The 14,935-nt window shown below is 33.4% G+C and overlaps 1 protein-coding gene across 1 annotated transcript in view; it reads left to right on the plus strand.

Moving 5' to 3' along the window:
* LOC106111736 overlaps window positions 1-14,935 on the plus strand; it is a 114,021-nt gene that overhangs the window by 73,223 nt on the left and 25,863 nt on the right. The window contains exons 3-4 of the mRNA XM_013293880.1: window positions 8,555-8,592; window positions 13,686-13,714. Of these exons, the coding sequence (XP_013149334.1) occupies window positions 13,702-13,714 (13 nt within the window). The 5' untranslated portion in view covers window positions 8,555-8,592; window positions 13,686-13,701. The remainder of the gene's footprint in view (window positions 1-8,554; window positions 8,593-13,685; window positions 13,715-14,935) is intronic.

Below are 14,935 nucleotides of genomic sequence, written 5' to 3' on the forward strand. Positions count from 1 at the left end.
TAAGTTATTCTTGTCGGTTCTCTATCAGGGTTAACAATACAAGTATACCAAAAGCTTAGTCCACGGGTCACCTTAACGAAGTTTAATTAAGTTGATACAGGGTGGGGGGACGTAGCAGCGCACGAACGACCTTTACGGCTGTTTGTCGCAAACTTAATGAATTAATGTGTTCATTAATAAACTTTGCACCGCCTTTCAAATTGTTGTAAAGGAATTTGCTGTAAGTTTGTATTGATATATTGAGTTAACACGAGAAAGGGTGCCTTTGAGTACATGTTTTAACACTTTTGTATATAAAATACCATACTATTGCAGGTTACTTTATAGTGTGTCTAAATAAGATAGATTAGTTTGATAAATGACGCATATGTATCGAATTCAATTTGTATGAAGGCAAATGCTTAATAGACAGGTATCGTAGGGACGAAACAAACATGCATAGCGAACAATTTTGAACTATGGATATTCATATTTAATTATCGAACTCAACTAAAATTATTATTTTCTTATTCACTAATTTATTGGACAATTTTAGTATTGATTACAGTGTAGAGAATTTAGTGATGACGGAAATAATATAATAGCGAAATCCAATTCGCTATTATACACGTACGGCTGTAGTAGTAATAAACATTTATTTACTCACATTATTTGTTATGGTTATTATTAATTTGAAAAAACAGTGTTTTTTTTAAATTTCATAAGTTATAACTGTAAATCTATCGATTCAAACTTCTATAAGAATAAAAATCGAAAATCGGTAAGATTCATGACTGATGTTACACAACCCACCCCCCTACTAAATTTGAAATGAATTGTCAAACTAATCTAAATTATTTAGACAAACTATAACAGTATGGTTTATAGTAAGAGGTACAAGTACGTAGTTTTAGGGATTATGAATGTTTTAGTAATTCAACCTAGTCGTATTCAGTTTCGAATTTATAACATTGGTGTTCGTAATACGCAACGGTAATCTCATTACATGGATAACGGTGTAACCCGAAATATGACGTCATAAATTCGCGCTACGCCTCTACTCAGAAACGAGATTCAATTAAACAGTTTCGTGAACTATTTCTCCCTTATTATACGATTGTTGTATCTCTAGTTAACAATTTGTGATACGTTTCTCGTTAGTTTTAGCTGAAATTAGTAAAGTAGTTTTTAATTATTGAAATATATTGTATTCCAAAGTGCAGTTTGAGAAATCTTTAACATTTTTTGTTCAAAATTAATCATCTCCCCTATCTTATCCTGTCGGCGCGTCAGATTTTCGTTCTCCAAATAACTCTATCATCCGTCATCTCTATCATCACGCTCTTCATCATGTAACATTTCACGCAATACATCCATCTCTTTCTAGATTTAAAATGAGCATTATTCCCAACCGTCACCCCGCTCTGTCCCCACGTGAGGGTAAAATGTTACATCCGTCCCAGCTTTGTCCCACTATCACTAATATGGTGACAGATGGAAACGTTAGAAATAATATAAATTTCAACCGTCCCCTCGTCGCAAAAGGTGGGACGAATCAAACTTTTTTTCTCATCTGTTCCCACGCGGGGACAGAGCGGGGTGACGGTTGGGTATAATCCCAAAATGAGTTGATAGAATAGGTTGATTTTAAAAAAAAATGTCTTGACGAAAGATTGTTGACTAGAGTTTAAGAGAATTCAATTGACTGTTTTTTTTTCATGAATTCGAATCCTAAAAGTTAAAGTAAATAATTAATATAGATCTATATGAATCTTATTAGGTCTACCTACGTCTAAGGAATAATCCAAAAATAGTTTGAGCCAAGCATTTCACTGTCGACTCTGTGAGACAGCTTGGTATTGCGTGAGCGTTATTTTGGTTAATAATTCATAGACTAATTTGCTGTCGTAACAAGCGGACGTCATTTCATTTATCACTTTACGATTGTTTTGTTTATTTTCAGTTATACACGAAATGTATTAGAAATATAATAGTAATGAAACTTTCTGTTTGCTATAACAAAGCAAGTACGCATTCGTTAACATTTGGATAAAACTCTACTCTGGATTATTTTTTAAAATTTACTTTAATCGTATCGATATGAAATTTAATTAACTCCTGGGCTACGCGATAATGAAATGTTTTGAAAAACAATTCAAATGTTGGGAATTACAAAAATGTTTTATACCCCGCATATCATTTTATGTCAACATTTGGAACGTTAAAAATCAATTGTATGAGATTTATTTTTGAAGTATTCATTAGCTCGCGGCGACGCGACGCCCTTGTAAATGATTTATGTGACGTTGATAGATTGCAATTGCAATTGCGTTATGGAAAACTATTCTGGAATTTATACAAAATATTACCTGTTTATGTAGGTTTATTACTTTGTATTTTATAAGCTGTCTACGATTGTGTTTTTTAAGTGATATTGAAATAGATTAAGGATTATGAATATTAATTTTATATATTTTAAAGGCAGTAAATAACATCACATGTCGTAATTTTGTCCTAATTTTGTTCGTCTCTCTGTTAAGCTGAAGTATGTATAATTATTTTAAATACTTAGGGCTGTTCCTACAATTGTCAGATAGAGGCTCAGATAGTTTAAAAATGACGCCTGTGTCAGATAAGGAAAGAATCCGATATTTCTGTCACATATGTTACGTGTTGCATTGTTATCAGGCAATTTCCAATTTGGTGGGATAGGCCCTTTATAAATTCTTAACAATCGTATGATGAAGCATCTCATACAGAGTGTGGGGGATATATTTAGAATGCTAACAAAAGTATGGCGTTGGACATAACGTAACGCCCCCGGGTCAAGAGATTCGCCGTGTCAAGGGCTGCCCGGTTCTCTTCGACACTACAACTACACCTCTAACATGCTAAGCGATGGTCTGAATATATGTGAATCAGAAATTGGAACATTAAACACACAACTTCACTACTTAAAATATTTGGTAATTTAACTTAACTGTGTATTTTCGGTACAATCTAATTAATCTCATTAGTAATTTTATTTAGATTTAAGATCTAAAAATTATAATTCTATATGAAGAAACCTGCTTTAACATTCGACTCCGTCCATGTTGAAATAAAAAAAAATATTAAATAGTCTACCTGTTTTCCAAGTTTATCCTCTATATTTACATATACCAAATATCATCGAGATACACAGTTTAGGCAAACAAACATCCATACACACATCCATCTATCAATTCCGTATTTACAATAGAATATCAAAATGTAAAAAAATTAAAGAGTGTTTTTTAAAGGAATTGAGTAATTACCGCTAGAAACTTTAAGGTATAGGCTTACATACTCTATGGTTAAGTTGAAGTAACGTAAGTAGTACTCCGTTAGACTGGATCGAACTAATTTGCATATCGCTGATGGAGCACTTTAAGCATGTGAGAGCGTTTTGAGAAGATTGAGGTGAATTTTAAATGAAGAACGGTATGGGTGCTTGTCGAAATCTCACTTGAAATTTTAAATTTATTTTATTTTTAAATGGCCAAATATAAATTATTACATTAGGAATTTCTTCAGTTGTTCATACCCGATTAAAGCGATATTTTAGATAAATAAGATTTTTTATTGTATACTAGCTTTCGCCCGCGACTCTGTTCGTGTGGAAGAGTAAAAGTAAGTAGACTATGTGTTCTTCCAAGCTATGCTCTATATCTATGCCAAAGTTCAACGATATCTATTCAGTTTTTTACATAGTATTTTTTTCACAAACATCCATCCATCTAAACTTTTGCATTTACAATATTAGTAAGATTTAAATTCATTTATGATCGGTTTCCCAGTTACTTTTAACCATTCCTTATTTTATTAAATGCTTTTCCGAATTTCGTAACTTGAGTTTTACTCTATCTAAATATGTCAACCTAACACTAACGAATAACTAGGTAATGATAAAATAAATAGAAACTTTAGAAACCAAGCATTCATAGATTAACAGATATTTAACGTAAATATCTACGTGTTTATGTATTTACATAGCTGTGAAGTGTTGTTACAGCTGCGGTTAACCTATATCGAACGTTCACATTGCGGTCCTGATTTTCGGTAATGGTAATGATCGAATATTTTATTGAAAGTTAAATCAAAATGCATTTAACATTATTATAATAATTATTTTATTTCAAGAGTAAAAATAAGCTTATAAAATTGTTAGTCTCTTATACTATGTTAATAACAAAACGGAATATAACTAATATTTTGCACTTAACAAAATTCAATGAGCAGAGTGCAAGTTTAGACAGCTGTTAAGGCAGTCAATCCTGCTGGATATCAGATGGAGAATGATATTGGAGGTGGCTCGCACCTTGCGCACCAGGGACGCGCCTCTCTTCCGTATTGTTGCATAAAAGCAATCAGCGCGTGCTTCAGCAAACATCCCTGATGCGCTACAGAAGCGAGGCCACCAATAACACTTTGTACGCATAGTTTTATTGGACTCAAATGGCGTTGTATTAACTATCAATCCTCGCTGAGCTAGTGTGGTTGACTATGGTCTAGTCACCCATAATTTATTGTACGCTCCGAGAGACTCAAAGGAAACGTATAGTGAGATAATAATGATAATAGTTTTCTAACCGGAGAGAATTATGTGAGTGAATTATTAAATTTATCTGTTGGTCGCTGTTGCGAGCGTGGAATTAAAAAAATAATAAAAAATATATGCCTATGTTACTCACTGATAACGTAGCTTTTTAGTGGTGCAAGAATTTTTGATAACGGCCCAGTAGTTTTTGAGTTATTTCAAAACATGCAAAAATACATCTTCCTCTTTAAAATGTTAGTATAGAATACATATTGGGACCACAATTAGTACTAGTATTAATACCACTAACAGTGTAAAGTACTATTAGTACCACTGTACCACCAATGGTTGGCACCACCGTCTCTTAGTTCTCTGTCTGAGAGTAAATTTAGATAAAGCTTAAAAAAATAATCAATTGAGTTCAAATATGGCTTAAAATTATCAGTATTAATAAATGTAATTTTTTCATATGATGACAAAGCGGATGGCTCATGTTACTATAAACATGAATCTCGGTACAAAAATTATAAATCGATATTTTAATAACCGCTGTGGAACTGACAGCCTCGAAAACGGATATTTTCGTACTAATTTCACACGAGGGCTGAATAGAATACAATAGTTACTGTTAATATTTGAACGCCGAGACAAGTGTGATAGAGTTAGAACGAAGAAAGGAATGATTGTTTGAAAAGATATGCATAAGAAGGGAGTGAAATAAAATATACAAATGTGTGGCAGACACATGTGCGTTTAATTAATAATAATAGTGATCTACCTGACTGTTATACCCTCGTGTGAAACTAGCATAATACCGCCAACAGTCACCCCGCGGCACGGTTCAGCCGATGCTATCAAGTGTCATTGTCAGGTGGATACAGAGGTGGGAGGAGGGGGGAAGTGGGAGGTAGTTGTTACATTAATCCGAAACGCTATTCCAAACTGTCATGGAAGCAATTTGTTTACGACAAACAGTTTAGCTACATAATCCTCAGATTCCAACAGATGCAAAAATATATATCTCAGTGTTTTCAAGAAAAATGAGTCAGATGAGTGTTGGCCAAAACAGTGGAAACTGACGTTTTAATGTCCTTGGAATCGCGCCACTTTTGAATGCATTTAAGAACTTGAAGAGGTAATATCGTGAAATGTCGGCATTTACGCAAATGTACGGCTTAACTGCAACGCCGTCTAGACAAAGCTATTCCTGTTTATGATATTGATGTATAGGTAACTTTATCTGCGGTTTCTTACTGTTTTCTGTAGGGATTTTAAAGTAGAAAAATGTAGTCTATCTATTGTAGGTGCTTTCGTGAAATTAGAATAGTCACAATACATCAGGGGTTCTCAAACGTTTACGTCGTGGACCTCTTTCAATGTTTTACTGCGATCGGTGGTCAATTTTATTTTTGCTCCCAAGAGGGCGCTGGTTTCTAAGAAACAAATTTAATTAATTAATAGTATGATTTAACATTTTAGTTCATTTAAGAGCGCACTCAAGGGCAAGCCTTTAGTGGAACCTCGGGGTCCACTTAGAGCACATTGAGAATCACTGAAATAGATAGATATAAGCTCATCCTAATTTTAATTCTTGTAATTGTGTTTGTGTAACTTTAGAGCAGTGAGAGCCCGCCTTTGAGTGTAAAAGCTTGAACATGACCGAACGTTTTCTTACATAACAAAGTTTATCTTTGCAAATATTCCTTATGCTGGCATTTTTCATCTAACGCGTCATTTAACTTGGGAAGTTATTCATGTTTGAGTTGTAGTTCGCAAGCCAGTTTATCAATTTGTGTGATTGCTGATTTTAGATTTTGTGTATCTTGCAAATAAGCATTAAATTGTATTTTGTAATATCTTAATACTGTTTTATTTCTTTTTACAGATGTTAAGGCTCTTAATTTTTTGTATGTAATGTATTGGTTTTGTCAATGATGCTTTTAAATTCAGTTTCGACTTTTCAAAATGTTTACCATTCTGTTTAGCTTGTTTATTTTATTATACTGTTAAATTCGAAAAATTGGATGAAATATCACACAGATGTAGAATATAGTATGGAAAAACGGATAGGTTTCTTACTAATTTTTTATTTTGCCCGGTTGACGTCGCAAGCAAATATTCATATAATGATTTACAAATTCAATTAAATTTGTTATGTTAAATAGGACATTTTATAACGATTGTAATAAAGGATATTAAATAATAACAAGGGGTCAGAGGTTTAGGGGAGAGTTCTCAAAACAACAAACTTCAGCAAACGTAAATCATAATTAAATTTTTATCTTGTTGCGGAGCCGAGTATCGTTTTAATGACAATTAATGGGAACAGCCCGAGGCTTATGAAAATGCCAGTTCTAATGCAATGAATCTTAATGCTGGGATTTTAGAAATAAATTGTTTATTATGTATTATTTGAAGCAGTTTTTAAATTAAATTGATTAATTCTTCAGTACAATGGATTACAAAAAAGAAGAGACGATATTTTTTTTTTTAAATAAATGTAGCAATACGATTTTACAGATTGAAAATAACATATGGATTAAAAAATATCTAGCCTGGTGGGCAATAATCTAAATACATTATAATAGCTTATGTTTCCGTCGCTCGTTTGCCCCATCTCGTATAAAAAAAATCATATTGTACACGTTGGATTTTTTTTATATGAGAAGGGGGCAAACGAGGGCGGGAACACAAAGGTGGTATTATCGGACAATTTACAATTTGGTGGGACAGGCCCTTAAGCTGTTAATTTAATCTAATAGTGTCTCTAAATCCACCCTCACGTGTAATTAATAGACGGACGAAGAAACGTTGTTTTATTAAAGTCATTGACGTTATAAACGTCGCTACGCTAAATAGACTTAACTAATGTATTCTTTTATTAGACTTTTTAGAGGTAAAATTAAATTTACAAGTCATTAACATGGTAAATTCATCATCTTCTTTATCCTACTCCTGTAGGGTCGGTGCGACAGATTTTTGTCCTCCACATAACTCTATCATACGTCATCTCAGTCACTTCCTTCTTGATCATATCATCTTCACGCGATCTATCTCTTTCTAGGTTCTCCTCTTTTATAGTATATTATAGAAATAAAAACTTTATGTACAGCATGAATTAAATCCCACAGTAAACAACGCGAAGGCTTCTTGATGCAAGAGAAACTTGTCAAAGGCCGGTGCAACATTTTGTTACACTGGTATTGTGGATGTCTATAGCGTCGTTGATCATCTCATTGTTACGTCTGTTAGATTGTCCCATTATAATAAAATTAATAAAAATTTACTTACGAATTACTATATACACTTTCTCTCTATTCTATTCGTAGATTGTTAGAGAATTATCATGTCTGTTACATGATAATTCTCTAATAATCTAGAATATTAATTAGAACTTTCAATAATCTAAAATTAGATCTATGTTTTGGTGTATTTTTTTTATCCCATGCCACTTAAAAAAAATACATTACAAAATTGAATTTGACATGTCTGGTTGTTGTGTTAATTATTAAAAATATATTTTTAGAATGTTTGTAAAATACGTGATAAACTCAAAAGTCAAAAGAATCAAGCCTTACGTTACTGTAATGTATTCCATATGTACATTGCTTACATTTAGTTTGTTCGTTCTCTGTGCTAACATTGTGAATGGAAATGCTCGAACAAGAGGCAGTATGTTTGATATCAATATGCGCCGGAAGCAAGAAACGAAGAGATTTCTATTATGTATATAACAATAGATATTTTGCGTTTTGTTTTCTATCTTGCAATGGATATACGTAGTTTTTACCGTAGTATATATTCCTCTCATTGCAAAGTACTCGTATTCTGTTTCTGATTTAATATTTTACGAGCGAGTGTTGAAACAAATGTTATTCTGATTCGTAAGCGGTGATTACAATCTGATATGCGTTAAATTAAAGGGGTTAAGAGTTTTAAATGTCGTTTCAGTATACGGTCATTAAAATATTAAAATTTCCTTATATATGATGTATTTATGATTTATTTCTGTTTCAGGTAAGTGGACGGATTACAGAAGTTAATTTCGTAACCAGGTACAGTATTGGTTTTATTTATTTTTGTATTAATTAGAATAACATAAATAGACATTTCATCATTTTTCACAGTAAGATAAAGAAACAAGCCAACACAGTAATGCTTTATTCACCTTAAAGTGGTTACTTTGCGTTTAAATATTAAAAACTTTAAGAGATATCAAATGACGATCGCATATAACCTTATTACTATAGTCTATTAATGTCGAACTAAAATATTCATTTTTTAAACGGCGTTAGACCGATAAGACGCTATTCACGAAGTTGGTGAAAGAGGGCTTCTACATACTAGTGCAAATGACAACATATAAAACAACCCGCCAGTCACAATGAATTGTAAACTGGTTAATTACACCTCGTAAATTCTCCACGTGAGGGAGTCGCTGGAGTAATGGCGTACACGCGTAAGAACGTAATATCAAGATAATGCCAGCAATTTGTCACTGTTTATAACTTGAGCTAGTTTAATTTAAATACTATGATGTTCACGTTTGAAAAGTAAAAGGCTTATTATTTTTTATAATATAAGGTGGCAAACGAGCAAGCGGCTACCTGAATCCACCGAAATGGAAAGCGACCGCTGCCCATAAACATCCGCCATTGCAGATGCGTTGCCTACCCTTCATTGACGGAGGAGACGCACATAAAGAGGACATTTCAGCTTCCTATGCCTCCATCGTCAAATTCACTTTTCCTTCCCATACTTTCCTCTGACGAAAAGTGTGAAAAGGGACTAAAATTAGGCCTCCGGCACCACGCTCATCAGACGAAATGCGGAATTGCTTCGACTTCACCTCTGTTTTCTGTGTGGTCGTGGTATTACACCGGGCAAGCCGGCCCATTGATGCGAAGATGTTAAAGCGGGCTCTACCACATGTAACAAGAACCTTTAGTTACGAGTTTAACAATCGATAATTGAATAATGCGTTAGTTAAGTCAAAGATGTGCGCGCTTTAATCTTTACACGGTAGAGTTTTATCTCAACTTTCCACAGAGAGTGAAACAAAAAATGAATCTAAATTCATTTTTTATCTTTGGAAATTCTTAGAGAAATTAAATTAGCTACTAACAAACTGTCGTAAGTAATTTTCACGGTTTATTGAAAAATATTCTAGGGAAAAAATTTTTTTACAAAACGCCCAAGGAGGATGAAAATTAGTAATTAGTCTTAACAAAAGTTTGACAGCTTCGAAGCACGGTCAAATCTCACGAGAGTGAAACTTAAACTTTGTACTTAAACTCCGCATAAATGGAATCATATTTTCGTAATAAGTTAGAAGAACTTTGATGTTGTTTTTTAAATATTTTTTAAAAGTTTTTATGTGGCCTTAAAGTAAAAGATTAAGTTACAATACTAGCGATCCTACCCAGCTTCGAGTGAGTGACAAAGAATACTTATGATATGTTTTTTTGACCGACTTCCCAAAAGAAGGAGGTACTCAACACGTCTGTATGTTTTTATTTATGTGTATTACGGCATAACTCCGCTAGTGGACCGATTTTTAATAATTATTTTTTGTTACAATCTACCCGTTTTTGTTAAATATAACCTATATTACTCAGTAATAATATTGCTTTTTAAACTGGAGAGATATTTTCAAAAGGGTTCACTAATTTCGGCGCCAATTCAATGCAAAAAGTATTTCCTATTTAATGTAGTTATTTTTTATTTATTTAACTTTGCTAAAGTTTGTATGGGAAGTAATTTCATAAAGTACTTCGTATGAATATGTCCCAATGGGTCAAGGAGTCCAGTACTCGGGCGTGTCAAGTACTGGCGACTCGCCCACTGGAGATTAAATGCAATCGCATTGCCAAAACTTATAAGTTACGTAATAAGTCGAGAATGATGGGTCGTTCAAGTAACATTTAGCTTGTAAACTTACACTTCAAAATAAACCAAACTCTTACTGGACATGACATTACTATGTCTTGTCATAAGCTTAGACTTATTTACTGTTAGTTAGTACAATCGTTAGACGAAATGCGGAATTGCTTCCACTTCACGCCTGTTTTCTGTGTGGTCGTGATATTGCACCGGGCGGGCCGGCCTATTCGTGCGAAGATGTTAAAGCGTGCTCTACCACTGTTACCTTGGTTGGACATGAAGTGGGATGAATCGCGTGTAACAAGAACCCTTAGTTTACAGTAAATAAGTTTAAGCTCACATGTTCAGGTTCAACTGCCCAGTTTTTATTTAACTTTACCAGAGTAAACTGTTCAGTTTTTAGCGGTCTTTGTTTATTCAATTCTGACAATTTTATTTCCGCGGCGTAAATATGTGTGTTAAAAAAAGAAAACTCAATTATACTAAAGATCTTGGATTTGATTAAAATGTTTTCTTTTGTTATAACAAAGAACGCTGATGTGATGAAGTGACCAGCAATTAAAAGTCCCTTTGTAGCTTCTCTCGTGGTCACTCGACGTCGTCTGTGTCACTGCCAGGTATATGTTTATCTATACTTTTATACTAATATTATAAAGCGTAAACACATACTACTTCGTGGCATAGGATGTCAGCTATCACAGTATATTTTTATTTTTTTCCTTAATAAAAAGCTCTATACTTATGACACGCTTTAGGCTATATTTGTACATATTTCACGTTATTAAACTTAGGGGGGTAAATAAAGTGGAAAAAAACCCTTTACGTGGGAAAGAGACTATAAACTACAAGCTGCCAACATTAAGGAAACAAGGTTATTTTGACATTTCGTATGAAGAATTTGACAAATATAAATAATAAAATAAAGTTTTTATAATTTCATGCGGATAAATCCGCACGGGAACGGCTAGTTGTCTAATAAACTCTTAACGGCAAAACTATACAAATATCACTATAGTTCTCTCATTTAAAGATCTAGGTTGCGACGCGACGCTGACAAAGAACTCGAGGAATTCCTATTTAAGATCTCATATCCTGTTCGTAGCGTTGTGTGGCGAGGATCTGCGCACATCTCCTATTATATTATGATATATTGAATATAAAAAAAACCCTGGCAGGCAATACTTAGCATACAAGACCTTAAACAATACTATAGAATTATGGAAGTCGTAGGATTCGGTTGAAAATTTAAAAGGCACACTAACGAGAGAAATAAGAAATTAAAGCGACGACAGAGGGCGCTGCACCATTAACCCAGATTTGCTCTACTCATTAAACTGCCTTGCCTGTTGCCTCAAACGACTTTTTATCGCCGGCAAATATTTTTAAGATTAGGTACAAGCTACGGATTAAGTGCACCCACCTGAATAGAAAATGTAAAACTTAGACGGATTTTACCCTCGTTTATGAGGCCAATATTTAAAAACGATACGCTAGGCTCATTTTTTTGTAATTTGACTGAACAATAAATCATTTATGCAAGGGAAAACGCTTTGCTAACGAAAACAGGTACTATTTCATATTACTAAAACTAATCTACGTTATCCAAATAGAAAATAAACCAATATAAATGGATGTTTACAAAGAAACGTGGCGGCGGAACAAATAGTTAATTTGAAAGTTCCATGCAACAACGGGGGTTTGTTTAATTTTAATTAGTGATAAAGCCTCTATATGAAATTTATAACAGCATAGTTGGGGGCTTTGTTCGCAAAGTAAACAAGAAAATAATCCAGGCTTAATGCCGGGAACAGTGGCAGATATTAAAATATTCCCGCGCACTGTGTAATAAAGCTATGTTTGGCCGTCCGAAGCGGCGAGAGAGCGGCCGGCAGACGAACGAGTGAACATGGGAATCAGGCCGCATATTTGTGGTGTAAGTGACGAGCAGTAGCGTTTTTACGGCCCAATCACTTACACATTTACATTTCAATATACTAATGCACTTTTGGTACCTCGGCAGCCAATGTTTCTGAATTCGGGTTAATTAATAAAAGGACTTCTTTTGATTTGCTGCTATTTTACCACTTTTTAATCACTTTGGTGATATAAATAATTACTAACTATTAAAACAGGTTGTCAAATCTTTAGGGAACTTATTTTCGTAATGCAATAAATATATTCGTAGCACATTCGTAGAATAAACGAGGCATGCTGTTACAATTTCAGAAGTATTTGCAGGTTTATGATTTATGTCAAAATAGTTAAAAATATTTTAAATGGACCGCCTTCTCTTAAAACTTGCCCCAAACTGAAATATGACTACAACGTGTTTTTGTTTTTCTCCTTTTATTGTGTTGTTACAAATTCTCGATACAAGTACCTAGGATTTTTCACTTCGCCAAAATTCACAATTGGAATAGCTTTAACTAAGAATGCGTTTAGAAAGAAACAGATTAAGGTGGGTGGAATTTAAATTTCCTACGTTTTGTGAATGAAGACAGTGTTGTATATTCCAATATTTGGTAGCATTTTCTCCTAAAAATAATGAATTAGATATTACGACAGAAAAGTGAAGGACGTGTTGTAAAAGGTGTTTGAAATGTAGGGTTTCCTTCGAAATGTGTGAAATTCTGAACAATAAAATCAATAGACAAAATTCGATAGAGATCCCTTTTCCATTTTCTCCAGTTCCAATATTCTCAATGTCTTTGTTTAAAAAACGTCTGATGGAAAAGATCCCGTGGGCCAATGCAGAGAGGATAACAAATAGTGTTCGAGTAATGCGACGACGTAACTTTGAATAATATTCATGATAAGTACCGCCTTTGACACGTGCTCGTGTTTCCTTAGCGAGGGCCCTTCGAGAGTGCGCTACGAAAACTGAATTTCCACTAGTAAAGTGTCGCACTCGGGCTCTTGTCACGGTATCTTGAAGCACAAAGCGCTGCATTTTCTCTTTTTACAACCCACTCCGCGGCGCATTCAAAGTTTCCACTCTCGCCACTCCACTTGGCGAATTTGCATCTAAATTTAAAGCGCAGTATCCGCAACAAGGGGAGGATGTCAGGGCTGCATCCGAAATTGGGACAAGGTAAAGCGAATAAGATATATTTATTTTATTCACCCATTTTGTAAAGTTACGTCCTACTTTTGTTGTAACCTCATAGCTGAGTGCATTAGCCTCTAGTTGCGTTACGTTTTACTGATAGCTAAAAGGTTAATAAACAAAATGTACACTTTTAAACGATTTGTCTGTTCTTTTCAGATCTTAAACTGAAACAATGCTGAAAAAAGGTTAGTATCTTTGTTTTAAATTTAATTAAAAGAAGTAATATTTAAAATAGAAAACCCATAAGTTACTTTTAAAGTAGAATCATGTTTGTTGATCAAGTAAAGCACAATGTTAGTGTTACTGTAAAATATTAGCTAATTAAGATGAAAATTATCAGATTATTTACTCATATCAAAGTTAACGGTTTAGATGTCTGATGTATATGACATAAACACGTAAACATCAAACATAAGTTATAAATGCATGTGCATGAACATACATGCATTTATAATAGATGAACATTTATAATGATATTCGTATTGTAAACTAAAACGAATGAAAACGTATAAATATAAGAATACGACATATGTAAAAACAAAAGTAATCATTACCTCAAACAATTTTTATACATTTCAATTGTACTTAGTTCTAACTTAAAAAGTTTATATTATCTAAGAAATCGTCAATTCTTCCACTGTAATATTTTAAACCAATATATTAAGAACATGAGAAGGAAAACAATAAGGTTAAAATTAATAACGCATCTATCAATTTCGCGTTAGATTTTGAATTAATATCTCGTTACTCCCGAGTTTTGAATCCCAACGGACGTACATCGAAAGTAACGTGCCAGTGTTATGTTTGCTGAACCGTTAAAGATATATCTCACTACCTCTCAAAAGTCCGTAAGTGGCTCAGAATGATTGGCTTTTATAAAACAACAGTCACTGTAACAGATTTAGTACGAATAAATATTTTTAATAAGAAAATACATCAAATCTCATTTATTTTTTAGAAACCCTTATTGAGAAACTTTTAAAATATTTTAACTATTGTTAATAACAGAGTGAGGTTTTAAAGACTGTTTAATAGTACGGAAAATTGGGTCACAATTCCTACCTATAGTTTCAAATTATTCTTTATTTAAATACACGAATAAAGTAACCCGCATGAATTAGACATATTGGGAATGAATTAGTGGACTTGGCATGCATTCGTTAGTCTACAATTTCTTGTTTCTTTGTAGCAGTTCGTAGAGTATCGATTAAATAGAGTAGACAGTTGAATAAGTCGACGATCATTTTGAATGATATTCGTCAATTCAAGATGTTAAAATGCAATTCTTTATGTAAAATCGATGAAATATTGTGGTGCTCAAATCTAATTTAGTATAGTGATACAAAATGTTTGTAAAATATTATACTAAAGGTGAAATGTATTTCATAATGTAACATTTTCTTTAA

Source organism: Papilio polytes, unplaced genomic scaffold (assembly GCF_000836215.1).
Source record: "Papilio polytes unplaced genomic scaffold, Ppol_1.0 DF824146.1, whole genome shotgun sequence".
Taxonomy (NCBI): Eukaryota; Metazoa; Arthropoda; class Insecta; order Lepidoptera; family Papilionidae; genus Papilio; species Papilio polytes.